The sequence below is a fragment of the Fonsecaea monophora genome, assembly GCF_001642475.1.
Source record: "Fonsecaea monophora strain CBS 269.37 chromosome Unknown Scaff21, whole genome shotgun sequence".
Classification (NCBI taxonomy): Eukaryota; Fungi; Ascomycota; class Eurotiomycetes; order Chaetothyriales; family Herpotrichiellaceae; genus Fonsecaea; species Fonsecaea monophora.
Genome location: NW_019173952.1, coordinates 148,782 through 175,583, shown reverse-complemented (window position 1 = coordinate 175,583; position 26,802 = coordinate 148,782). Strand labels below are relative to the sequence as shown.

Below are 26,802 nucleotides of genomic sequence, written 5' to 3'. Positions count from 1 at the left end.
TAGTGGTAAGACCTGGAATAGCCATGTGCGCCACCAACCACACCCTCTCCCGTTTCCATCCATCCCTAGCCTACGAGTAGATCACAACAACACTCTGCATAACGCCTCTCAGGGGTGCTCACGCATCTCTGTCCACTGACAGAGATTGTGAAGCCGCCAAAGGAGCAGTGACACCTGCACGAACAGCACAATGTCAGCGGGTGGAATTTCCCATTCATGGAACTCCGTCTTCTTTCCCCCAGAGCTCTGCCGATACAAGTACGGGTTGGTTCCCGCCTCGACTGGTAGCATCATGCTTCAGACCCTCGTCCGTACCTCAGTCCTCGTCTCTCACCGAGCCTGATGAGCATGAATGCATTCAGCCCTGAACTTCCTAACTGGCGGCCGACAATTCAAGGGTCGGCTTATTCAATGGTCCAAACCTGCTCCCAAAATGTCAGTCACTAACATCAATCTACCTTGTATCTATCTGCTCTAGGTTCTAACGCTGACATCTCGACTCACAGAGATGGCTTCGCGCCTAAGGAGCCTTCTTCCAACCATCTATCGCGCCTATGGAAGCATAGCCGAGAGACAGGCAGGGGGAAATGGGCCTATCCCCCAAAGCCCACCGAGGATCTGCCTGGCACAACCCAGGACCGCCCGTCTTCCAGCTCAAACACCTCGTCTCAGGGTATCATCGAGCAGAGGCAAGAGCAGGAAGTAACAGGAAATGGTAGTGGTCACCAAGGAGCAGTCTTGCCAAATCCTCAAGTGGCCGATTGCATAGCAAAATTGCAAAGGCACCGCAAAATCACCACGAAAGTTCTAGCGCAGGTCTTTGAGTTGAATGCCCTGAGGGCTCCCATGTTCCAGCAGACCGAGGACGTTGTGGCCGCCCTACAAGAGTTCATCCTTGAAGTGGCTGATCTCACAAAATCGGTGGAATTGTCTGAGCCTCTCGCCGCACAACTTGGGAATATCCAGCGTAAGTTTGATTTGTTCCGCAAAGGCACAGTTGCGTCCTTTCGGGCAGACCAGGCTCAATGTGCTCGTCTGGAAGACGAAATTATCCAGTCTCTCTTCCACTCTGGCAGGCGTTTGGATGGGTTCCTTGAGACAAATGCCATTGACTCGGCTGCCTTGGGAGATGTAGCTTCTGATACCACTGCCAGTTTAGCTGGTGAACACTCTAACCTGGCACGAGAATCCGCCGAGTATGCTCCAGAAGATATTCAATACTTGGCCATGATCGGCGATCGCGACATGATAGTTGAACAAATCCTGGAGCTTCGAGAGGAACAGGCGCAATTGCTTCGAGAGCAGGACTCCAGAGCTCAATTCGGCATTAGCATGGACGACGACTCGTTGCGTTTTCTGGAGTCATTTGAATGTGAAGAGCGGACGCTGCTTGACGAACTCGAACTTGCAGACTTACGCTTGGAGGGTTTGAAACAGCTCATAGCAGACGACGAAGCTCTAGCGATCTCCAATGAAGCCTCTGAGCGTGAACCGGACGAAGATCAAGGCGCAACGAGCCATCTGCAGGCAGTGAGGCCGTTGAGTCAGCCCTCCCCTTCCCCTTCCCAACCGGCGATGCAGAGTCTACTCTCCCAAACGATGCTGCATCGCAAAATCAAGTATGTGGATCACCTCCTTGGTCCAGACATGCTTCCCGTGGACCATGGCGACTTGATCAATGTGTGGCTACTGCACCGAGTACAATTCCTGCCTCGACTTCTCGACGAGTACACCGCACTTATTGAGAGGCAATATGAAGAAGTCGACGAGGATGATTTGGAGCATCTTTTTCTGGAGAAGTGGTTCAATGACTCGTCTGCCGCCGATTTCACGAGGCATCGAATCTTTGCGGATCAACAATCAATGCAAGCCAACCTGGCAGAGTCGGGAGACCTTGCGCAAAAGAGCCTGTCAGCCTTGCCTATTCGACCGACTTCTTCACCATTGCTGCGAATAGGCCCTTCCACAACCGCACAGGACATTATTGCGCAGGCGATGCACGCCCGAGGCATGTCGCCTTCACAGTTGTCTACCACATAGTTTCTCGTCACACACAGGATGTGAAGGCGCTGCCTGCAGAGTCTTCAACGAGCATTGTCTCCTCTTCCCATTTTCCCTGCTCAAGCCATCGATCGAAGAAAAGCGTGGGCCAGGTGCATCTCGCTGCTCCGCGAGCTCCTACTACTTCGTCCACCGTCCGATCTCGATCTTCTCTATATTATTCATGTACATTTTCTTTCGCATTCATTTGTCTTTTGCTGGCACCATTCAGCCCGCGGCGTGGGAAATCTAGGCTAGCTAGGTACGGTAGGTAAGGGAGGAAGGACAGGCGTGGCGGTATCGGGTTATCAGGTATCAGTGAGGTATCTCTCACACTCTACTGGGGGCTCTTGGGTTTCGGGCAATGACTTTATAATGATCTCGTAGTTGGCATTTGGAGACTCCGTGTAACATCTCCTGAGATGACAGGTCGACAGCGATCAAAAACAAAGCCGATTGCAGACCTGACCTTTGGATCAGCCGCTCTTGGTGTCGAGTCGTAAGTCCCCAGACCACACCAGACCAGACCATTTTGCCGTCCTACCGGGTATGACTGTGTATTAATTCGCATGGTTCCCCTGCGCCCTTTGATCATTCGCCCCTACGAGTACGTCAAAGGGTGGTCGGTCTGTGTGCTCCTACCTTCCGTCACACAGCCACAGAATACGCGGTCATACCAGAGGTCAAAAGTCACTCAGAAAGCAAAAGGAACGCGAAGAGGAGGCCAAGATGGTTACCATTCAATGCCTGCTGTCCCTTGTCCCAGTATTGTACATCTCTTTCATCATCTAACCTCTGGTCCTAGACCGCCTCAACTGCTCCTGGTTGTACCAACATCCCAGCAATCACGTATGATAACGACAGCTTGCAATTCTTCCTTGCGTTGGGGTATTTTGTACAATCTTGCTTCCTTTGCTGTCCGCCAACCCGAATGCTTCCAGCCTCTGAAGGTGTAGTCCTTCCCACAATGCATCGACAGGATACCACCATCGCCATCGCTCAAGCCCATTGGAAAAGACAAAACCGCCATCGTTCCGTCAAACGGGGCCTTGGAGTCCCAAATATCGCAGTGTTTGCCGCCCTTTCCAAATGCCTGTCCACCCGAGGTCATAACATCGTGAAACTCGTCGCTTGAACCCGAAACTTGAAACACGCTTTCGTGCAAGAGAACAATCATAAAATAAACGGCCTATGTACTCCCTTATCAACCCTGGGCTTTGAGCGCCCTGACAGCCTTATTGACTTCATCTCCAGCGATCTTCTCCCACTTTGCCTTATCGTCTACACCGAGGGTCTCAAAGTCACCAATCTTATCGTACAGCATCCGGGAAATATCGCGGTTGATCGTCGTGTATTCGTCTTTCGTGATGGTCTGGTCATTATAATGAGGCTTGAGTGCGCTTGCAACGAGCCTTTGCACATCGGCTTTCGCATTTAGAGACATTGCGGCCCGGTTAGGCGAGGCTTCCGTTGAGCGGGATGTCACAATAGAATCTTGCCCGGTTTCAAGAATGCGCGGTGCTCGACTTCGAGGTCTTGGCTGCACCAATAGTGTAGATGTCGAAGGAGGTGGAGGGACCCTCGACCCATTAAACCGGGGACCATTAATCTCTGCTTGTTTCGGCTCCGGCGAGGTGGAGCGTTGTGGAGAGTACTCAGTGGAGGGAAAGACAGGCTGTATGCTCGACGACAAGCCAGCAGGAGAGCCGGGTCTGAGTGTCAGAGGCGGAGGCGGAGTAGCTGACATTGCCCTAGGGGAAGAATGATTCGAGGGGAGAGGCGACAAAGCAGGCGAGGAGGGTCGTGGAGAATTCTGGTCGGCTGGTGGGCTCGCCGCAGGGCGAGGAGAAGGGCGATGGAGGTTGATGGCGTGTGTACCGGAACCAGCATCCTCAACTTCTTGTAGAAGGGATTGTAAAAAGCTCGGCCCCGCTGGCTCTACATTAGGCTGTCGACGTGGAATGGGGCTGGCGATGCGTAAAGGTTGGCGTCGCCGGATGTTGGTCACGGTCGCAGTATTCCCGTCAGAGACCGTGCGGCCGGATGCGCTGGGTCGGCGGCGTTTGTTCGCCGATGATGATTCATTCTCGGGCTCCGCTGGTGATGATGTAGGGGATTTTCGCTTTCGTTTGCGCGTTGAGCTGGGTTCATTTGACGAAGCTCGAGCTTGGTCGAAAGCATGCCAAGCCAGGAGTTCATCAGCAGTCTCGGCTTGTGGAAGGGGAGATGCTCTTGCCCGTCGGTTACTCGGCGTTGAGCCACCTGCAGGGCTGCTGGGAAGGGCTGGTTCCGTCTCCCTAAAGCGGTTGCCAGCACCATGAAGTTCTGCAACTTGCATCCGGCGCAACCAAGCATCATGGGCCTGCCTATCGGCCTGGTTGCGTTGGCGGTGACGCCTCAGATATCTGGCCGATGATTCGTCGTCCTCGTAGGGAAAGTCAAGGTCCAGGTTGATGCGGGACCAAACAGACTGCCAAACTTGGTTCCAGCTTGATTCTTGACCCCGTTGCCTACGCTGCTGGCCTCGCGTGCGCCTTCGACTTGGTCTCCCCGATCGGGCAATCATACGGGGGTCAAGATCTCGCTGTGCTCTGCAGTTGTCACAAAACCAGTGTCCGTAGGGCACCTCCTGCAAATCGACGCAGTAAGTATGCCACAATTTCTGACAGCCGTCGCAGTACATCAGGACGTCTTCATTATCATCTTCCCCGCAAGCCTGACAGGGTTGGTCCTCGTCCTCTTCGTCCGGGATCTCGAGAAACATAGAAGGGTCCAAGTCAGCGACCTGCGTTCGGTCCTCAACAGAGTACGAGGAAATAACATCGCCTATACTCATATCAGCATCCTGGACAACTAGGATAAGGACTGGGTGGTGTGAACTTACCATTGATTGTACGCATCAGTTCCACGAGGTGGAAACTGGCACGACAGATCGGACAACTGTTAGCTCGTTCCACCCATGGAGTAAGACATTCATTGTGCAGAAAATGCCCACACGGTCTTAAATGGGCGATTAACTCGGTCGAGTCTTTGTCGGTCGATGTGGTGACGCTTGGTTCATGTTCGGGTTTGGTGATTCTCGAGGCGGCGGCGGCAGCATCGTCGGTGGGTGGAGACTTGGCAGGGCTGGCAAGAAGAGCTGTAACTTCGTGGCCATCGCCGCTGCTCAAGTCTCCTAGGCAGACAATACAAGTGTCTGACATCCAGAGGTATTGCCGGAGATTTTCGAGGGCACTCAAGCGGTGGCAGGATCATGGGCACAGGGTGGGTGTTTGGTGGTGGCATTTAAGTGTCAAGAGAGGAAAGAAGCGACGGCGCAGGTGGAGCGAGCAGATCCGATTTAAGGGCCTCGCTGGAACGGGCAGCTTTGGCGGGCCAATGAAACCAGGCGGCTTAGAGCTCGAGGATGAATATGACTGGCTCATGTGGCTTCTCGCTCAGCAGGCAGGGCTTTGGTGGCCGCCTCAGCACATCCCTCGGCTGAACTCTTGTCAAAATGGGGTAAGCTGAGAGGTTGGGGATCATTCGCGATGGCAGACGACAGCCTGCTCGTGCCTAAACCCTAGAAAAGAGGAGCATTAAAAGATCCAGGCAACAAGAGGAACTGCGTTCACACCTTTTGCTTTTCGACTCGGTGTCCCGAAAGACTATCGCCAACGAACGGGCGGGGTTACAGACTCGGGAGTAGTGTGCGCGTGTGAGAAACAACACCTCTCGCTTTGAGCTTTCAAGTAGCGGTGAATTTGAAGCCAGAATAAGCTGGGTCACGGTGTGAGATTTAGGGGCCACCCCAAAACATCCCTCATATCAGAATCCGGTATTCACCCGGCGCACAGCATAGAAATATATTTGCGGCGTCGCCTGGACTGGGTAAACGCTTTTTGCTGTTAGGATAGCATCAGTCATAGACTGAGGTTTCAGCAAGAGCCGACTTTGCGGCCTCGAGGTCGGAGCAAGATCAGTTGCCCGAGGCCGGTAACTCAGAAAAACAGTATCAAGGATCAGAGTAGTCAAACATAAAAGTCCGATGGTCTTTGCATTCGTTCATTCGATTGGAGGTCTAACGATTCGGGTCGACTCATGGTTGGCAGGGTTTGCTTTCATCGATGCGGAAGCTGCACGTCCTGCTCGACCGAGATCGTTCTTTCAGGCGAAGCCTGAGATTGCTACTTGAGAATTTGTGGAAAAATTCCGTATCCGTGGGATTGAGAACTCCGAGCCCATGCCAAATATTGCTTTACACCTCCGCAATTTCCCTCAGTCGTCGAATAGTTGATCTGGTGGCAGCCGCAGCAGGAGTTCTGAGAGGTTGAGAGTGGTTAGAAAATTTCGTCCAATTCAGTGTGTGACCCTCCTCTTGGACTTACGAAACCGTCCATGCGCCTCCAGCCACAGTCTTCTTGCAACCTTTGCAATTCCAGATTCCGACCGCTTGTCTCTTGACAGTGTTCTTGCCGCAGAAGGTGCAGATGTACCGCGCGTGTTGGGTGATTTCCATCTTCTTGACTTGTTTACGGAGGGATGCACCATAACGAGTGCCGTACTTGCCGGTCACGCCGACCTCTGCAGAAAATCAGTCACCCCTCTCTGCGAGAATTGGAAGGTAATATTCGACTTACTCTTTGTGCGCTTCGTCATGTTGGCTGTGGTGGACGAAGGATTGAATGAGTAGGTGAACTGGAAATGTCGTTGTTGGATCGCGCAATTTGCACAAGTTTACAAAAAGTTCAAAGGGTTTCACCGTGCGGTTTGACCGCCTAGTGGCTTGGCATGGAGTGGTTGTGACATCTTATCACGTGAAAACCAGCACCCCCGCTGAGTCAGCCCGGGGTTCACATCAAATTCGCCCATCAGGGGTTGTAGGGGTAGTAGGAGCCAGAGGGATTCACGACCCATATCTGGAACACTGGAAACTATTATTCATGCCACATATCATTCCACCTTCTCTAAATGGTGGAGAATTTTGAACACATAACAAGTAATACGGGGAAAGTCCCATGAGTTTTGGTGTGTACCCCTCTGCGCGTGGTGTGCACAGTATGTGTGGACGTCCAGGACTCCTTCCGACAAGCAAATTTTGTATAACTGTGATGCTGCATGTGCATTGGTCCCGGACATTCTGACTCCTGACAAGCCTATTAGGAGATGCCAAAAATATCCTTGTGTTGGGGGCAGGACTCCGTATCGCTCCCGCCTAGAGTGAGAGGCTCCCAGCAAGCAAGGCCCCCCCCCTTCTCTGGGCGCACACTAGTGTTTTCCACCACAGTAGGTACTAGGTAAGGTAGGTGCCCAGGTACCTACGCAAAGGCAGCCCCTAATGTGCCTCGTATAGGTAGTTAGGCACCTTACCTAGGTATAAGGCAGTAAGGGGAAATAGGCTTTGTAGATACTTAGCACAGCGCGCTGCGTTCACCCTGATTACATTGATTGGGGGTCGGAGTACCTAGCCAACGCCCAGCTCCAGCCACGTTTAATCCCGCCATTAGTGCTCGGCTGGGCAACCAATCGAGCTAAAAGACTAACGCCCTGCCCGTCTCAAAGGCCCCAAAACCCTCAGTCTGTGTTCTCTGTTTAACGACCTTGATCGCTTTGTGGTCTCTATTCGCACGTTGGTTCAGCTCCATTCGCGTCTTTAGCGTGGTGGACTCGTGGGTCCCGCTTCTACTCCTCTGTCCCTCCCTCCCATCAACCCCCCAAAAAAGACGACACCTTGGCCTTCATTTCTACACTGTATCCATCCAACGAATATCTCAATTGCTGACCATTGCTGGCGCTGTCGAGACTCTGTTTTATTTTGATTCCACTTCTTGTATTCTTTTCTTCTCCACGTTCCTTAAAGTACCTGCACTTCTCCCTCTCACTTCCCGGGACGGCTGCGTGTCTGTCTCTACCTCCTTTTTTCCACATCCAGACGGATCACCTCGCCTCACAATGGCTGCTGCTGCCAGTCGTCAATATGACATTATCCTCCTGGGGGCTACGGGCTACACTGGCAAACTGATTGCCGAGTACATCACGACCAACCTTCCCACCAACATCACATGGGCCGTGGCTGGACGCAATCAATCCAAACTCCAGTCCTTGGTCAGTGAGCTGAAGTCCCTGAATTCGACGCGCAACTCTCCCGACATCATCACTGTGGCCAGCTTGACCTCCCCTGAATTGACTCCTCTGGTCAAGAAGACCAAGGTGCTCTTGAATGCCGTGGGACCTTACCACCTCTACTCGACTCCCGTGGTCGAAGCATGTGCTCAACAGGGAACACACTATCTTGACGTGACTGGCGAGACTCCATGGGTTCGCGATATCATTGTCAAGTACGACGATACGGCCAAGAAAACCGGAGCCATCATCATTCCCGAAGTAGGCGTTGAATCGGCACCGTCCGACCTGGTTGCCTATATAGCCACTCGTTTGATCCGCAAAGTCTGGGATTGCGGTGTCATGGACATGGTCGCCTCGGTGCACGAGTTGAAGTCCTCTGGACCTAGTGGCGGCACCTTGGCCACTGGTTTGGGATTGGCCGACCACTATCCTGCGAAGGTGATGAGGCAGTGTCTTAGCGACCCCTTTGTTCTGTCTCCTTCCCAGCTACGGCCCTACACCAAGGATACCATCTACCCACGCAACCCCGAACCAAACACGTACGCACGCACTGGTCTGCAGAAACTTACGGGTGTCTGGAAGTACCCACGCCTGGGCCACTTGACGACTTCCATCACCGCCAAGCCCAACGAGGCCATAGTCCACCGCTCCGCTGGCTTGACGCCTTACTTCTACGGCTTCAATTTCACGTACGAGGAGTACATGGCGGTGGCAAGTCCCTTGGTCGGCGTGTTGATTCACATCGCCGTCACTGTCTTGGTCTTGATGCTTGCGTTTCCCCCTACGCGAGCCATCTTGAAACTGTTCGCCGCTTACAAACCAGGCTCAGGCCCGACAAAGGAATCAACCAAGGGCGATGTTCTAGAACTCCGCGCCGTCGCCGTCGCCGAGCAGCTCGCCAAGAACCAACGCAAGGCTTTGGCCAGTTTCCGGTATGAGGGTGGAATCTATGCTCTCACCGCCCTGTTGATCAGCGAGGCCGCCATGGTCATCTTGACAAAGGAGGAAGAGATTAAGAAGAGCCACGGTGCGGGATTCTTGACGCCGAGTTGCCTGGGCGACAATTACCTCGAGCGGCTGGAGAAGGCAGGCGTTCAGATCGGAGTACAGCAAATTGGTGATGTGGGGAGCAAGTAGAACATGTCCACGGGACTGCAAGGTGTTTACGCTTTTCGGATGACTATCTAGCCTTCTGCTGCTCTTTGCCTTGTTTTTCCCACTTGACTCTGTCGCTTTCAGAGCGCCTGGGGTTATTCTTGTAGTTCGTAACCCAAGTGTAATGCTGGCTAGCTATGGTTCCCGGGCCGTGTGGTGACCAGGACGCAGCAAAGGAGGGGCCCGCCTGTTGACCTGTGCTGGACGGCGGACAGTGTGACATGGTGGTAACGATGGGATGCGCAAGAAGGAGCCTGCTGGTAGCGGTTGTGATGATGCAAAGATTTAACTCATTCTGACGGGAGGGGGATCTTCTAGGGGCTACCGTTGGGTTTCTGGGAGGAAGGGTTTCGAAATCCCTGGGGTTTTTCTTGTCGAATACAATGTACATGTATATTTACAATGTCCCTATCCCTCGTTTCGATAATGTGACATGTTGCACGGAAAAAACAGAGCAAGAGGTACGAGTACTTGCATCGAATACCGAGTACCGAGTAAAACTACATACATACATACCAGTCCCGTCACATCACGTCACATCATAGCAGCCTGGTCATTCGAATCACAACATAGTTTGACAGGCGAACTATCGAGTACTGGGAAAGCCACCACAGTAACATGTATGTACACCACCCTATGCTGATGATGAGAAACGCGCGATATACCCGCGGTAAAGAAGGAGGAGGAGAATGCATCCAGTGTGCACCACCCTCCTAGAAGAAATCTCCCAAAACCCAGCCCACCATTTGTCCAGGTTTCATAGCCTTGATCTGTGGCGCTTGTCTCTTCCCGTTTCCATTATAGTATACTTCTTCAGTCTTCTGAGTCTTTTCGCTTTTGAACCCCCTCCTCAAATATAGCTGACCTTGACCCCCATCCCAAGAGTTCCCCGCAACTTTTCCCATGCCCGCCTCACTGCTTCTCGCGTCTTCTCGCGAATCTGCCTCTGAGAAAATGCCATCACAAACGCTAGAACAAAAAGGAGGAATCGCAGCATTGCCGTAGGATTCTTCTGAAGGGTTGTGGCGAGATTGCGGACTAGATTCGATAGAGCGAGGAAGAGCTCACGGGCTTGTGCCGTTAGTGCATTCTGTGAGGAAGCTTTGGAATTCTTTCGGCTGGCTGGACGGCGGGGAGTTTGTGCAGGAGGCGAGAAGTGGGTGCGGCCCTGTATTGATGAACTCGGAGGACCAGGCGGTGGGGGCGACCGTGGATTTGGAACGGGTTGAGGAGGAAGGCTGGTCATGGGCGAGGAGGCAATAGCTGCTGTTTGGTCCTTGGTTGCTGCTGTATGGGTACCGCCGTTGGGATGTGCTCGTTCGATCCCGTAGTCAACCTCGCTACTCGTCCTTTGGTGTTTGGACGCACCACTTTGCGACGGAGAAACCGTTTCCATTGTTTTATCATCAGTGCCGGTTCCTTCCTGCTTTGAGAATATTTCTTCTGTATCCTCGAAGACGTCTTCGTCCGCAACCTCAAGACTAGACTCTCTTTCCGTGACATCTTGGAGTTCCTGCAGAGTCTGCATGAATGCTTCCCGTCTCTCCTCGTCTAAGATATCACTGTTCGAAATGAAACTCTTTGCGTAATCCCATTCGCCATTTCGGGGTAGCACATGTAGCGTGAATATTTCGAGAACTTTTATGCGTGAAGTGAGATCTTTGGGGGTGTTGGCACCATTCATTCCCGAGGAATGTTGGTGACCATTGCTCAGAGCGTGGTCAAGGTGGGCGGAGAGGTCGAGATCTGGCTGTGAAGAGGACGAAAAGTAGGTTTCGAGTCGAGATTGATTGATTTTCTGGTCCGGGGCTTGTGAAAGCAGGAGATTTGACCTTTTGATCGTGTTAGTAATGTCAAGTTCAACACGGAGCAGGGGAAAGGAGCTCCCATACAAGTTGTAGACAACTTCCGCATCAACCGAGCCCTCTCTGCCCTGATATCCGTCCTTGACGACCTGCTCCCAGATCTCGCCGTGCTGTACGCGCCTGACAATCTCTTTGTATTCTCTGGGCCCAAACACCTGTCTCCCCTCTTCGTACCCAAGGTCAACGATGGAGTTCAGAAGCGTGACGTATAAGCTCCAGATCTTGATGCGCTGGCTGGTGGTCGCAGTCGCGATGGGTGCGAGAGCCGGGCTGTCATCCGGCCTTTTTTGGCTCGAGGGTGTGATCACAGGCTGTAGGGCTTCGTATGCCTCCAGCAAACGGCGCGTGAGAAAAAGTTGAGAGGCATGCTTGTAGATTTTGGAGATCTCGGATGACGTCCGCTTGCTCGACTGGTTGAGTGACGAGATTGACGACGAGAGGTCGCGGGAGCTTGACTGGGAATCCGTGCCTATTGACATGACGATTTTTCTCTTGAACACGCAGCAAGGAGGGCGCTCAAGAATGGATTAGAGAAACACGGCTGGCAATTACTTGGAGAATGAGTGTAGGCCAAGTCGGTGGTCGGCGTTGAGGAGAATATGATCAACCCCATAAAGAGTTTCGTCACGGACCTTGGATTTACACATTTCGGGTCGCTTGAACCTCGGCATCAGGATCAAGGGCCACAGTGTCTGACTTGCTTGCTTGCCTAAGTACCGAAGCATCTACATGACTACTAAAACACTCATTGATGGGATTCAATGCTTCGTAAGATCCAGTATGCCTTCTTGGGTTGCATTTGCCTGCAACTTGTTGCTGATCAGCTGCCAAAACGCTGCATCCTCTTCCCATCTCGGTAACAGTCGACCTTGTTCCACCAAGTCTGCAATTCTCCGCTGTTGATTGATTTTGAGTTGCTCCTCTGAGATTTCCGTATCGTCGTCTTCAAGAATGTCGAAGATGTTGGCTCTCTTCGACATTATCCTTAGTTTCTGGAGCTCGCCTTTGGACCCCAAAGCCGGCTTTGATTTCTCCCTGGCCACAACAACTCTGGTGCTGGCCATTTTCTGGTCCATTTCACTGGGTGGTGACCTGGCTGCCATAGATATGGTGGAACCTTGGTCGACCGTATCTGGTGTTTGTGTCAAGATAGATGTAACCGTGCTTACCGGAGACTTGATGATGCTGACGAGCGTTTGTGTCATGCCTTGCATGTGGCCATCTTGTCCTGCCTTGGTTTCTTTCGCTGGCTGATCGGCACCTTTTCCCGATATACCGCTTGCACTCTCCTGTGTTATACCACCAGAGCCCTTGACCAGAGATTCAACATCCTTTTGCTCTCTTTTCAGCTTGGCAGGCAGCTTCAGCCCAATCTTAGCCGTCACAAAGCTATCGAATCCAGCCTCATGATAATTGGCAGCGTAAAGATAGCGGTCGAAATTGAGTGGCAAATGTATGTCAGGTAGTACCACAGAAGCCAAGTCGCTCTCAACAGCCTTAAGGGACGTGTCCGCCCATCGCTTGCTGCCCAGACCTGCAACGTATTTGGTGTCGATGATGACGGGAAACAGTTCCTGGAGCCTTGCACGGAAGTCCTCCACTTTCTCCGGGAGGTCGCCGATGAAACACCGATACAGATTCATGACATCTGTCAAGCAGTTGTGGCCGACAAGAGCTCGGGACTGGCTTTGCAATTTCTTCTGGAGCTGGTTGAGAAGAGCCTGCACGTCCTTGGGTTGATCTTCCGGGGGAAACCCTGCTATCACGTAGTAATGTGGAAGTTTAGTGATGTCGCCGCCGATGATGGCTTCCAAGATCCAGCGGAGTCCGATAGCATTCGCTATCTCTGCCTCGCGTCTTTTCTCACGCTCTTTTCTCTCGTTGGCCTGCTGTTTGAATGTAGGATTGGTGATTTGGACAAAATGACCCATTCCTTGGGTTTTTAGGTTTGGATATTCGTTCCTGACGATCTGGTGGGTCAATCGAATCTGATAGCGATTCAGTATGGAAGGTATGGGCTCCTCGGCGTCTTCTGTGGGAATATTGAGATAGGTTTCTTGCTTGTCCTTGGGTAAGGTCTGCCACTCATCAATCGACTGTTTGATATGTTCTACCAGGGGTGAGTCTTCTTCCTTGAGTGTCATGTCGGATATATTCGATTTCATTTGTTCGTCTTCAGTCAATCTCTTGCGCACTTGATCCTCCTCTTGCCGAGAAAGATAATGAATACCCTGTAGGATGGGTTTGTCGATGCTAAATCCATTGCGTAGCAGGAAAGAGATTGCTAGTCAGGTCAGCCATTGCTGAGGACCAACAGGCTCATTACCATCGTACCACCACTGTTGTATGACCATGCCCGAGTAAAGACTGATTCTTTGGTGGCGGGGAGTGGACTGAGATGAAAATTATAGGGCCGCGCCTCATATCGTCCTAGAATTGTTAGCCCGACAAACCAGCAGATAGTTGTCCTTTTCAGTATCCTTGCGAAAGGCGGGGTGATGGGTCAGGGACATCTATGGTTCGCTCTTCACATACATCAAGCCCTCACAAGGTGGAATTCAGGGACGTGAATTTCAGATTTCGGTCAAACACGTACCTTTCTCGACATCCTCGCTCACAATAGTCAAACCGACCTGTAAGACCTGGTAGATCTGTGCCGCCGATCTCAGGTCATGATAATACTCGTGTAAATCAAGCTTGCCCGAGCGACCCCCAGGCCTCCTTCCAGAGACACCCGAGAACTCCAGATCAAGGGCGATGAAACGGCTGTCGGCGACATGCTGAATAATTTTGAGGACTTCTTCTGAGAAGTTGCCACTGTTGATATCCATGGCATATGACAAGGTTCGAGAGAACGGACCGCGCGGCGAGACAGGGGCATGTAGCAGCTTGACGGGGCGACATAAAACTTTGTTGTATAGACCAAACAGACTGTGGAAGAAGGTGGACATTCACTTGAGAATCAGAGGCTGCGATTCACTGCAATACTCAAGGTGACTTGTTTGCTGCAAGAGTTAGAGGGAAGAGAAACCCGTTGAAGATCTTTTGAACTTGTAAGAGTCATAGAAAGGCAAACACAGTTCGACCGATTGACGAAATAGAAAATGGCGGCACTCAAACTTGATCATTGGGCGCACTGCACACTGCGCACTCTATCACGGCATCTTTCTTTGATGGCGTATTTGAGCGCCTTGTCTCCCAGACATTCTTCCTACCTCAATAGTAGCTAATAGGGCTCCGTCAAGAGAGTCGTGTGCTCGTCTTCTCAGAGGGCAACTTTCTGATTGAGGAATTTGGGGAAATGATTGTGTGGGGTGAAATTCACTGGCATTTTCACAGGACAAGTTTGGCCCCACGATAGAGTCCATTCGCTCAACCTCTAGAGAAACGAGCCACCTCTCATTAACAGAAGATGTATTGCCCTTCTCCTTGACTAGATGTCCCCTTCTTGGCCATCACGAGGCATGCGATAGAAACTTGGTTACCTCAGTCCTATTCACCAGCGGCATGTCCGCCTCACTTCCCTCCACTCTGTCCTCCCTCCTCAAAAAGTCAACCCTCGAAGACCATGAGCAGATTCTCACGGAATGTAACAAAGCATTGAAGTCCTCAAAGGGCTCTGGTCCGGAAACCCAACATGTCAAAGTCGTCGCCCTCCTGAAACTCGACCGTTACGAGGATGCTGTGAAATTCATTGAAGATACTGTTGGGTTGAAAAAGAAGGTTGAACTCGAGTATGCCTACGCCCTGTACAAGACTGGCCGCCTAAAAGAGGCTGCGGATTTGGCGGCAACGGTGAAGGGGAGAGGGGCACAGCATGTCGAGGCACAGGCCCGATACCGTCTTGAAGACCCAAACATTCCTTCGGAACTATACAAGCGCCTACGGAGTCAAAAGGTCGATTCGGAGCAATATGATCTAAAGGTGAACCAGGGTGCTATCGATGCACAAGCGCAGTGGCTCGGTCTTGCCGATCTCCAATCAATACGAAGAGTTGGAAGAGAAGATCTTGAAGCCTTCGAAACCGCGTATAATGCCGCATGCGGTAGCATTGCGAGAGGAGAATATGCTCAGGCCGAAGTTCTCCTCAAGCGGGCAAAGGAACTGTGTAAACACTCGGATGATCTTACAGACCAGCAAAAGGCTGACGAGCTCCTTCCCATTTCGATCCAGCAATTGTTTGTGCTGCTATCTTTGGGCAAAACAGCAGAAGCAGAGAGCCTAGCCGGTGAAATTGACGCAGCGCAAGCCTCTGACCTTTCGACTCGAACAGTTGGTCAGAATAATGTCCTACTGGCTTCGTCTGTGTCCAACCAATTTCTCGCGCACAAGATTTTCCACTCGACTCCCAACGTCCCACCAAATGATCGGCTTTTCTCGTACCAGAGCGTCCCTCTGGAATCCAACAGAAACACTATCGATCTACAGACTTTCAAATTCGGTGGCATTGTCGCGTCTACATCTAAAGCCCTCAAAGAATGCACTTCTCCTTCTCTGTCAACCAATGCACTACTTGCATCCTTTTTCAATGCAGCTGCTTATGCCCAGAACGCAATGGGCAGAGCTGGGATCCGAAAAATATTGCCGACACTTGAGAAACGGCCAACCGACATTGGGCTGAGTATCACCCTAGTGCAGCTGTACGTGGCGAGCGGAGACATCACCTCCGCAGTCGAATTATTCGAGTCATTGCTGAAGAGACTGGAGAGCTCTGTCGCTGAGGGCGAGCAAAACATCAGATTCAACCCTATGCTTGTGAGTCTTATGATCAGTTTGTACAAGGCTCGAGGCCAGAAAGAACATGTCAAGCAGGAGCTTGCCAGAGCTGCATCTTATTGGCGGACTAAATCGAATGCACCGACAAGTTTGCTCACCGCTGCAGGAGTGTCACTGTTGGAATCACAGTCCAACGAGGATTTGAAACTTGCATGCGATATCTTTACCAAGCTTCGCGAGCAACAACCGAACGACAAGGCTACAATTGCCGGTTACGTGGCATCACATGCCTGGGATGACGAGGCTGTGGCTGGGGCGGATACTGATAAGCTGACGGCTACGTCGGAGCTCATTCGCAATATCGACACCGATCTTTTGGAGAATACCGGTATCCCACAGTCGTCAAATGCCCTCACAATAGCACAGTTAGGCCGGACAAGGAAACGGAGCGCTCCGGAGGGTGGCAACCTGAAACCTAAACGTGTTCGGAAATCGAGATTGCCGAAGGACTATGATGAAAGCAAGAAACCGGATCCCGAGCGGTGGCTTCCCATGAGAGACAGAAGCTATTATCGCCCTCCCAAGGGAAAGAAGAAAGGCAAGCGAGGAGGAGGTGGGAGTGATGATCGAACGCAGGGTGGCGCAGTGGATGAATCGTTGAACGTCGATGCGAAGCCCAGTGCTGCTACAGTGGTCACAGCCTCTACCGGAGGTGCTAACAAAAAGAAGAAGGGAAAAGGGAAGAAGTGAAGAGATTATCTATGATTCCTCGATGTGCATACTCTAGTTGTCTGCAGCGCAGTGAACAAGAGTACCATTTTCCGCCTTCCAATACAGGAAGCTCAGTCATCGAGTCGTGACCCTCTCTGAATGTATCGACCAAGGTCTCGTGGACAGTGTCCTTTCGTCAATGCTTGAGCTGAAAAGAGCGACGGAGGGGGGAGGAGGCCACTTGGGTTAAATTTCAGCTGGACAGGAATCTGAGACACGTTGCAACCAACTGCGGCAAATGAAACGAGAGCAGCAAACTTTTCTCAGGCATTTATCCGGACACCACCTCTAATCACATTGCCTAATTCAACGAGGAAGGAGAATGAGGCCGACACTGGCTGTAGGGCAGCGGAGGTGCAAGTTTAAGTCATGCGATGGTGGTGGTGGTGGCGGAGAAACGAGATCATCTGGTCGAGGGGAGGGACAAGCGCAGCCTCCAATCGTGCCAAAACTGGGTAATTGAGTGACTGGTTGAAACTGCGCTGCGCTCGGATCCTCAGCGTCATCTCATCCGCCATCCACCACCACCCACCACTGACCCAACCTTTTCACCAGGGAACCTTCCATCCTCCCACCATCATCACTATCCTCATCATCAACTTCACCTCCACCTCCATCTCTGTCCTCCTCGTCCTCCTCCTAGTCGGCATCCTCCATCTCCTCCGTAACCAAACACTCGCTACACATGCCAAATGTCCCTTTGCTTTTGTGCCCAGACGGAAAATTCCCCTGGCCAATTTGAAGCCATCATTTCCTTCTCGAAGCTGCCAGTCGGCGCCGCTAACCCATCGCTTCAGACGGCCCTCCCCGTCAGCTGCCGTGTCACCAATACTAAAGACTAAAGAGCATTAGGCCCCAGTTGTGGCACGCACTTTATTGTGGGATGGCAACTAGAGCAAGGCCCAATGCATGCCGCGTGCCTTATCAAAACCCCCTTTGGGGCCCTCGGAGGGTGCCCCCAATTATTGCTGATGCTGGCTGACTGGTGGACACTGACTGAACAGGTCGGTCCCGGTCATGAGAACACAACCTAGACTCCCTTGATGGAGAGTAACTCGTACCTGCAGTCACCTTGCCTCCGCGATTAATGATCGATCTTCCACTTCCGGCTTCGCACTTGTTGTGCCGGCGGTGTGTGGTTCCCGGAAACCTTGTTGCATCCATGAGTTCCCAACTCCCCGGTTCACTTAATATTGGAACATGGTGATACCCTTGTTGATTGGCTGGCCAGGATGATTCCGGCCGGGGCGTGGCGACGTATCGGCATATGGCTAACCTCCATCTAACATGCAAGCAAGGTATTTTCTTCAGCTCGTGGCTTTCCCCTGAGGCAATACTCCCCTCTGCAGGTCCACTGGACCGTCAAATCCGTGAGGGCCCCATGATTCGTCCAAGAGCTGCTGAGCCTAGCACACGCAGTTCCATCGCCAGCAATATTGGCAGTTTGGCCACATCCATCCAGCGTTCTTACCTCTGTTCCCTCCCTCACCACCGATATCCTTGCAATGACCTCTCACAGACAAATGCTCGCATCCTGATGCCACTGGATCTCTATTGTTGCCCTCCTTGTCAGCTGCTCGAATTTAAAACACGACATGTTGCTCCTACATTTCTGAAAATGCTTAGACCAACTATCAGTGCCTTACCTCGTTGTCAACTCGCCATTCCTCGTGAGATGGTTCGTGGCTGTCAGTGAAATCCACTCCTTCAGACAGATACACCACGTTTTGCCCGAAGCCGTCATTTTTCGTCTGCCTGCGAATAGCTTTCTGCTGTGCAACCACTGAGCCGGCGACTCGACTCGAATAACAGACCACAATTCAGTTGACGTTTCATCTTTCTTACTACCAACCACGAACGGGCCTTTGCAGTGCAAAGCCTCCAATCCCCACGCCCAGCAATCGCGCTCGAATTCCGAATTTGTCCTACATAATGGAGCTCGCCTGTGAGGACTTTGTGGCCGTCAATGTACCAGCCAATTTTGAACAACCCGAAGACCTGCATGAGTACTTCTCACTGAAGGCGCCGCCAAATACAAGCATCTGGCGCAAGCCTTCAGCCTCCGATGACACGACTGCGCCTATGATCCTCAAACGCCTACGCCAGTCCTTCATCCTAGCGGAAGTTACCGTATCGGCTGACTTCGCCAGGGAATTTGACCAAGCCGGAATCGTCATTTTCGCTGGTTCGCTTCCTGATCCGTCAGGACCGTCAACAGTTGCCGCTCGTCGCCCATCACGGTATCAAAGACCCGGAAACGAAGCTTTGGCGACGGGCAAATGGGCCAAAGCTGGCCTCGAGTTGATAGAAGGAGAGCTCCATGTCGCTTCCGTAGTGGCGATTTCTCCTTGCGGCGCAGACTGGTCTTCTTCAGCACGCTTGGACTCGCCACCGACACCTTATGGTTTGTACTCACTTGCCTCGCACTCACTCCGCATCAAACTCGAGCGCGTCGAGGAATCGCTCTGGATCTGGTACAAATTACCGGATCAAATCGCCTCGCTTGAGCAGACACGTTACTCCTATCCTGACCTCGATCCGCGATACCAACGCGAACGCAATCCAGAAGACGTTGCGTCCGGTTGGAGGAAGATGCGCGAGATCATGGGCTTTTTTGGTGGCGGGCTGGAACATCAGAAGGCGACGGTCTGGGTGGGATGCTATGCAAGTAGACCGATGGAGTTCGAACCACGGCATAGCTGGGAGTCAGTTGATGGATTGGTCGCAGAGTTTGAGGATTTGGATATCTTATGATTCGGCATGCTGCGTTCGAAATTCCAATGGGTTGGACGACATGGATGAGTCGGGATTGCGACTCTCCAGACAATTGCCAACAACTCAAACGCCCGGACGTTATGAAGAGGGCTAAGCCTGCGACGTCAACTTCTAAGATCTTGGCGTGCCAATGATTGAGTCCTGGTTGGCGCCAATCGAGCAGGGAGACGAGACGAGGATACACGAGACCGGATCACCATCATGGCACCAGCAGCAGACTAGCTGTGCATTAGTCTCAGAGGAGAGCAACGAAGAAACGCGATTCGAGAGCTTTCCTGACCATGGTCCACGGATGGTAACCGAGCGCGAGACGTGGCAAAGATGACAACGAATGGTCAGTTAGCAAACCTTGTATAGGAGGGGGTTTTCAACTTGGCTGCGGGCTTTTGGTTGTCTGAACTCGGCTTTTTGAGATCCCGTACAAAGCTCAAAAGACGAACAAGGCGAAATGACCGGACACTAGGAAAGTGAACAGATGTATTTTGTCGCAAGACAAGCAGATCGTTGCGTGATGGTTATGTCAAATCTAGGGTTTTTTGGTCATCTGAGATGGTCAGTGTGGCAGAAGGAAAGGTCGGACGGGCAACCAGAAAAAAGGGCTATACTTGTAATATGGTTTCAATACAAGGCTGGGGTGAGGCGCAGATAGACGGATGGAGTGAAAGATGATTTGGGCAGATTCGTCTGGCTAGAAACAACAGCATGGCCAGGTCTAGACGGCGTATGTGTATGGGTATAGAGGTGTGTGGTTTGTGCGCCCACAGCACGAGCGCATGCAAACTAATGAAACGCAATATATTCAGTCATTCAGAAGAGCCCTTGACTTGACTTTGGATAGATAGACATGCATGCCTCCTCTATGTTTTCTGAGCGGTTGAGCGCGGGAAACGAACACAGTGAGAGAAAGTGGAACAAAACCCATTCATCTGTCCATCAATCATCTCATCTCATCTGTCGAACGATGCGAGGTCTACATATGTACTTGGACGTTTAAAGCTCTTTGCCGTCCACGATGGGAGCGAGTAGGATCCCTAGGCTGTGCGTCCTCTTGGTCACGATCAGGACCTAGGAGTGGAGGAAGACGATTTCTACGGGTAAACCGCGAACGAAAAGACCGAGGCGATTGAGTCTTTGAGAGATAAGGGTGGAGAGAGTCAATCAGTCAGTCAATCAGTCAAGCAAACATGGGATAGGGGAGAGAAAGGACCAGAGATTTTCGACTCGGGAAAGCAAGCAGTTGGATTTGATATGCTTCAACCGGGGGTCTTGTGTGAATGCACATCGCTGAATGACACTCTCCTCCCTCCACCCTGTTCTTGTGCAACGTTGACCTTAACGCAGCCAGTTCTCATGGGACCACAACAGCAGCGAGCATCCGCATGCTCTCGAGTCATCCTTCAGAGAGGTGTGACCCGGCCCTGTCTGCTGTGCTGAAAGGTTTGCCTGTTGGTCATCGATGCCGTCCGCTCCAAACAGATGCTGGTCCCCTGTGCATGCTGTGGAGCTGACATGGTCTCTGCGCATCATGTCCTCTGAAATTTGGCGTTGACCTTCAATGTCCCACCATGGAACTTTGGTTGTATGTCTGAGAACACCCATTTCTGATCGTTCTAGACGAGTCGACTCGAGAGAGTCGGGTTGTGGTGTGCCCAGTAGGCACGGTGTTGTCTGAGACACCCGTCGCGTACGAAGCCTATCAGAAAAGCCGATGTGTAACAGCTCAATAAGTCTCGACAACGCGGCGCCCACCAGCTGCGGGTATGTCTCGCTGGTGTATCTCAACCTCCACACCACGTTCCTTTGCCCATGGAATGATATCTCTGGCCACATTAGGACAGTGAAGTAGCGTGACTCTCCGAAGTTGAGCTGCCTCTCTGATTAGATCCGACACAAATGCCCCAATGCTCCCAGCCTGTTCGAGGCGAAGTTCCTCTAGAGCCAGACAGCTCTTGATATATGGAAACCCCTGGACGCTGATAAAGTCGGGATTGATAATGCGAAGAGACTTTAAACTTTGAAACCACGGCATGCTCATTATTCTAGTCAAGTGCTCAGCACTTTGGTCGTTGGCAGTCACCGATAACTTCAGTAGGTTTCCTGGTAAGGTCTCTTGGATAGACCGGAGGAGGAACAGAGGGAAGATATCACAATCCACTTGGAGTTCCTCGAGCTCGTTTAACGGGGTCAAAGGTAGCTCAGGCACGGAGGATTGGACGAGGAAGGAGCATGAGACGAGCCGCACTTGCCTCGGTGATGTCGGTAAGGCGATGCTGTGTAAACGAGCGTCGATAAGGTAGATATTTTGAAGTTTCGTCATATGGCGTAGATCTAGAACACGTCCCAAAATAGGTGGGCTGGCACAGCGAACACCCTTACAAGAGAGCACCCTCAGCTGGGGGCAGTCAAAAGAGATGCGATCCTGGACGACTCAGTCAGCTCGAATATTGCCAGTCACATTTTCCATGGTTCTTCACATACAGAATCGAAGCAGGCCGAACCACCAGAATGGAGTTCAAGCTCTCGAAGACTATCACTGCGCAGTTGTGTATCGATAAGGGACGGCCCAGACACATGTTTGAATTTCGCGGTATCTAGGGATTTGCAATCGCGTAGAATGGCGTGAACCCATTCAATAGGGATCACGGGCCTGCTGCATTCGACAATAACTACCCTCAAGTCGTACTGGCTTATGGGGAGCCACGTTGGATAGCACTCGGCACTTCGCCATTCAAAATGTTGTAATGTTGGATAGCGCTCGCTGTGCGTCAGCGCCCGACGAAGGTAGTCCGCCGTAGGGCCAGGAAGTTGGGGCAATTTGACCGTCTTGAGTGTCTGGCACCTGCCGAGGGCAGCAACAAGCGCTCTCGGGGTGATTTGTTTTGTAGAGTTAGGGAAAGCCAGGGTCTCGATCAGTGGGCGCGAGCTCTTCACAATCTTGTTCCATGACCTAGAGACACGGAGCAGACGCACATTCGACCGGTAGTCGAGAAATGAAAGAACGATTTCAACAACCTCAAGAGGGAGGACGCTGAGGGGGTCTTGTGCTTGCGAGAGCACGACTTCGAGCCTGATCTGCTCAGTTGTTTCCTTAATTTCTTTGACGAGCAATGCATGGTTTGCATCTGACTTGGGTACTTTCTTCAAGCCATATTCAAAATATCTCATTGCGGCTGTTTTATTGTTCTTGCGGCGTTCCGCGATTCCACTCCGGATGTAGCCTCGTGCGTCCTTTGGATCAAGTCGGATCATGGCTTTCGCGTCTTTTAGAGCCTGGTCCGGAAGATCCATTCGGAGATAGACCGCAACTCGATGATCCAGGATATTTATGAGAGACACGGTCTTGTCACTATCACGGGCTCTGAGAGCATCATTCACAGCGGTCAGGGCGAGAGTGTAGTCATGCTTTCGGGCAGCACTGAGGCAATCCTCCAGCAGACGCCTGACTTGTGTGCTGGGTTGTTCGGAACTCATATGAGCAGAGAAGGAACTGGATATGTACCTCAGAAGAGTGTCAAATAAACAAAGCCGATGGTAACAGAAAGTCTTCTATACCTCATTGTGCTCGTCGGTTGATATGCGTGAGGGTCGTGAGAAGCAGAGGCACGCGACGCGTCGGGTTCAATCGCGACCAAATGTGCTCCACATGATCTTCGGATAAACCCTAGCCCCGAGATCCGGGGAATCCAGTGTTTACCACTAACCTCATCTGACAAAACCTGGCTCGAGCCATGCGCAAACGAGCTGCAAGAGAGTGCGACAGGCATTCCGCCCATCTAAACTCTGGCAAAATGGAATCATCCAGTCTAGAAAGGGCATCGCAATACTTAAACAATCTCTTACTCGCGCGTGGTCTCCTTTCAAACGGCAAACCCATCGACTTCGCCCAACCCGATCGTCATGGCTCTGGTACCAATCCTACAATGTCCCGGATCATCAATCTCGTCCACGACTTGATCCTCCGACGTGACCAGGACGCTGAAAACCGCGAGAACCTTGCCATTCATATTCGGCAAGCCCGCGCGGACGAAGCGCAACATGTTCTCGATCTTCAGAGGCTACAAGCCAAGAATGCGGACGTCTCGCGAGCAGCAGCAGCAGCTGAGGCGCAGGAGCGAGCACTGAAGGCCAACGTGCGCAAACTCGAGACCCAGGCAAAAGAACTCAGGGAGCAGATGCTGAAGCTGAAATCTACTCTGGATCAAGTGCGGGCCAAGTGTCTGAGCGACGTCCGCAAGAGGGATGCCGAATTGGACAAGCTCAAGGTGTTTTTGGCGGGAATGCAGCGCGGCAAGAAAGACTCGAGCGGGATGAAGATCAACACAATCAACTGGCAGCCAGAAGTTCAGGGTAGAGAATTGCGCAATGGACAGGACGTGAACAGCTCCGAGTGGAGCCTTGAGAAAGAAACCAATCAATTCCTCACTGAATTGGTCAATGAGACGAGTACAGAAAACGTGTCTCTGAGACGAATAATAACGGATACTATGCGGATTCTGCGAGATATCAGCGGGCTGGAAGATACGGATGCTGGTGCAGAGCATAAAGAAGTCCCGGAAGACGAGACAGATATATCAGACCACTACCACAGCGATCCGAAATCGACCCTGCAACAGCCACAACCTGAAGATCTTACTTCTTGTAACGAACTAGCTGAACATATGACTGCCATCCTAGGACACTGCCAGTCGATCCTCAAAGATCCATCTTTTGTCCCGATCGAGGAAGTCGAAATTCGAGACGAGGAAATCATCAAGTTGAGAGGAGGTTGGGAAAAGATGGCAAGCCGATGGAAGGAGGCGGTAACAATGATGGATACTTGGCGGCGACGAATGGTGGAGAATAATGAAGGGCTGTCCAGGGACGATCTGTCGAGGCTCGAGTTCGGAAAGAGTGTCGCTATGCTACCTAACGGTCAACCTGTCTTTGGGACAGACGATGAACTGTCGTCGATATTATACGAGAACAGTAAGCTGGAAGAAGAGGAACAAGAACCCGAGCACGGAGAATTTCCCGCAAACTCCGAACAGGAAAACATTGGACATCTTACATCAACGCGAAGCAACGTCGTGAAAAGAGACCCCACCAAGAGAGAACTACCAGTTGTCGAGCCAGACCTCGACATCCCTCCAGCACACGAACGATCGCCTAAAAGGCGAGCTTCCATTGCACGCAAAGCCGGCAATTTGGGCAAGCCAATTCGACCATTGCAGGCAACTGAATTGAACCATCTGAATCGTTCTTCTAAGCCAGGTTCGCAGAGGTGGACGAAGTCGAGAGAGAGCGCAGACTCCGGCATTGGCAGTCTAGACGGCGGGATAGGTGGCAAGTCAGACTCGGACGATGACGACGAGAACTATGGACGCGAGCCAGGGAAACGAGCGATTGATTTGGAATCTCGGATTCCACGTCAGGTAAGCTGCACACTGTCCCTCTCTATCCACTCTTGAACCTGTAAGAGTTGTACTAATCTCGATACAGGTCAAACGGCCCGGGCCCGTGCTATCTATAGACGAAAAACTTATCGCGGTAGAGGCAGAAGCTCTGGAAACTCAGCGAGACCTGAAATCAGCCGATGGCACCACAAGCAGGAAACGGAAACACGGAGCTAATGCCGCGAAGACGAGAAAAGCATCACGGAGGAGAAGCACACTGAGTCCGGAGGAGCTGGCTGAGTTGATGGGTATCGAGTAACGACGACTTTGACAGACATAAGTTATAGCCGGCTCAATGGCCAGTTCCAGGCAGCTGCTCTCGTGCTGAAACGATTAACCAGGGTGCCATAGGACACATTGTACAGTTTCACTTCCATTTTCCTGGTCCTTTTGGCTCATGACACGCGCTGCACGTCTGAAATCTAACCTCCATCGTTCGGCCGAGTCAGACTCGAGAATATAATGTTCTCATGAGGCTCATTCAGCTCATTTGAAAGCCGGTCATCGTCTCTGTTATGGCTTCCATCGCCGTCCTAGTTCATCTAGTTCTCTGATTGGTCACATCAAACCTTCATAGACGACTCTCATGGGCATGTGCTTCATTCACAAGCACGATCCTGTACCGTGCCTTGCCCTCCTCCATATCCACAATCGCTCGGTTGGCCTCTTTCAACGGGTAGTTGTTGGTCCACGTCCACACCTTTTTGCGGGCAAACAAATCCAACATCTCCCTAATCTCTTTTGGAGAACCTATCGAGGAGCCCGTGATGTTAATCTTCCTAGCGAGGAGCGTAAATGCCTTGATGGAAGGAATGTCATCTTCAGGGGCGCCGACTTGAACGAACGTGCCCCCAACGCGAAGAAGTTGAAGATATTGACCAAAAGGCATGTGAGCATCTGAAACGGTCGAGATGATGAGGTCCAGGGATCGGCGATGCGTGCGTGCCCAGTCCTTGTCTTCATTCGTGGCGATGAAGGTGTCGGCGCCCATCTTGAATGCATCGGCCTTTTTCGAGGAAGTGCGAGAAACCACGACGAGCTTGTCCACGTTCAATGCTTTCGCCCCCATGACTCCAAAGTGACCCAGTCCACCCAATCCAATGATACCCACCCGTTTTCCTGGGCCCGCGCCGTGCTGTGCTAACGGTGCGAACGCAGTGATACCACCACAAAGCATTGGTGCTGCGACGTCGCTGGGTAACGCATCGGGGATCTTGAAGACAAAATGGGAGTGGCCGCGCCAATAATCGCCGTACCCGCCGTAAGATTTAGATCCATCGGGCCATTTTGAATTGTATGTCCCTGTCTGCTTGATTTGGCAGTAGTTTTCGTTGTCATGGGTGCATTCATCGCAGTCCGGGCGCAGACAAGAACGGCTTTGAGCGCCTACTCCCACGCGATCTCCCACTTTGATTCCGTTTTCTACCTTTGAGCCGACGCGCACAGCGGTTCCAACAATTTCATGACCCACGCAGACAGGATAGAGAGTCGGAGCCCAGCCGGATCTAAGCGTGTGTATGTCCGATCCGCATATGCCAGAATGGGTGATTTTGATGTCGACATCAGTTTCCTCAAAGGGCTTTGGGGTGTAACTCTGCCAGACCATGTTGCCTTTTGCCGAGTCCTTGTCAAGGCCCATCCAGCCCTGAAACTTGTAATTCTGAGCCATTTTGTTGGCGGTTAGTAGCTTGAGGGGTACTTTTTGTAGTTACGAGATGAGGGAGAAGAGAAGGTGTTGGATGCAAACAGAGGAATGGAGACGAATTGAGTGTTCCGATTTGGAGAGGATGAGGATCAGGACAAGGAGTTGAGGTTCCGGTGGCAGCCAGGCTTTTGCATCAACGGGCTCTTATCTTTTATACTACCTGTAGCTCTGTGCCTTGACCGAGGTAGAATAGTCCCTCTAGCGCTCTTCTAGCTTTCAACCTGTCAAGTATTCATCG

At 51.8% G+C, this 26,802-nt stretch overlaps 10 protein-coding genes across 10 annotated transcripts; 5 read left to right on the top strand and 5 right to left on the bottom strand.

Moving 5' to 3' along the window:
- Positions 1-352: 352 nt before the first annotated feature.
- On the top strand, positions 353-2,040 carry AYO21_03996 (hypothetical protein; the record flags this gene model as incomplete). The annotated part of the gene is made up of 2 exons (XM_022653969.1): positions 353-435; positions 507-2,040. 2 exons carry the CDS (start codon positions 353-355, stop codon positions 2,038-2,040), a joined length of 1,617 nt encoding a protein of 538 aa, XP_022513713.1.
- A 1,204-nt stretch (positions 2,041-3,244) lies between these two features.
- Positions 3,245-5,243, bottom strand: AYO21_03995 (hypothetical protein; the record flags this gene model as incomplete). The annotated part of the gene is made up of 2 exons (XM_022653968.1): positions 3,245-4,866; positions 4,925-5,243. 2 exons carry the CDS (start codon positions 5,241-5,243, stop codon positions 3,245-3,247), a joined length of 1,941 nt encoding a protein of 646 aa, XP_022513712.1.
- A 2,728-nt stretch (positions 5,244-7,971) lies between these two features.
- Positions 7,972-9,282, top strand: AYO21_03994 (hypothetical protein; the record flags this gene model as incomplete). The annotated part of the gene is made up of 1 exon (XM_022653967.1): positions 7,972-9,282. One exon carries the CDS (start codon positions 7,972-7,974, stop codon positions 9,280-9,282), a length of 1,311 nt encoding a protein of 436 aa, XP_022513711.1.
- An 868-nt stretch (positions 9,283-10,150) lies between these two features.
- Positions 10,151-11,644, bottom strand: AYO21_03993 (hypothetical protein; the record flags this gene model as incomplete). The annotated part of the gene is made up of 1 exon (XM_022653966.1): positions 10,151-11,644. One exon carries the CDS (start codon positions 11,642-11,644, stop codon positions 10,151-10,153), a length of 1,494 nt encoding a protein of 497 aa, XP_022513710.1.
- A 279-nt stretch (positions 11,645-11,923) lies between these two features.
- On the bottom strand, positions 11,924-13,996 carry AYO21_03992 (hypothetical protein; the record flags this gene model as incomplete). Its single annotated transcript, XM_022653965.1, has 2 exons — positions 11,924-13,449; positions 13,762-13,996. The coding sequence occupies 2 exons, from the start codon at positions 13,994-13,996 to the stop codon at positions 11,924-11,926; spliced, it is 1,761 nt and encodes a 586-aa protein (XP_022513709.1).
- Positions 13,997-14,672: 676 nt separating this feature from the next.
- Positions 14,673-16,631, top strand: AYO21_03991 (hypothetical protein; the record flags this gene model as incomplete). The annotated part of the gene is made up of 1 exon (XM_022653964.1): positions 14,673-16,631. The coding sequence occupies one exon, from the start codon at positions 14,673-14,675 to the stop codon at positions 16,629-16,631; it is 1,959 nt and encodes a 652-aa protein (XP_022513708.1).
- A 1,953-nt stretch (positions 16,632-18,584) lies between these two features.
- On the top strand, positions 18,585-19,406 carry AYO21_03990 (hypothetical protein; the record flags this gene model as incomplete). Its single annotated transcript, XM_022653963.1, has 1 exon — positions 18,585-19,406. The coding sequence occupies one exon, from the start codon at positions 18,585-18,587 to the stop codon at positions 19,404-19,406; it is 822 nt and encodes a 273-aa protein (XP_022513707.1).
- A 1,741-nt stretch (positions 19,407-21,147) lies between these two features.
- Positions 21,148-22,898, bottom strand: AYO21_03989 (hypothetical protein; the record flags this gene model as incomplete). The annotated part of the gene is made up of 3 exons (XM_022653962.1): positions 21,148-21,755; positions 21,804-21,846; positions 21,906-22,898. 3 exons carry the CDS (start codon positions 22,896-22,898, stop codon positions 21,148-21,150), a joined length of 1,644 nt encoding a protein of 547 aa, XP_022513706.1.
- Positions 22,899-23,347: 449 nt separating this feature from the next.
- Positions 23,348-25,118, top strand: AYO21_03988 (hypothetical protein; the record flags this gene model as incomplete). Its single annotated transcript, XM_022653961.1, has 2 exons — positions 23,348-24,838; positions 24,906-25,118. 2 exons carry the CDS (start codon positions 23,348-23,350, stop codon positions 25,116-25,118), a joined length of 1,704 nt encoding a protein of 567 aa, XP_022513705.1.
- Positions 25,119-25,430: 312 nt separating this feature from the next.
- AYO21_03987 (hypothetical protein) lies at positions 25,431-26,528 on the bottom strand (the record flags this gene model as incomplete). The annotated part of the gene is made up of 1 exon (XM_022653960.1): positions 25,431-26,528. The coding sequence occupies one exon, from the start codon at positions 26,526-26,528 to the stop codon at positions 25,431-25,433; it is 1,098 nt and encodes a 365-aa protein (XP_022513704.1).
- Positions 26,529-26,802: the final 274 nt, after the last annotated feature.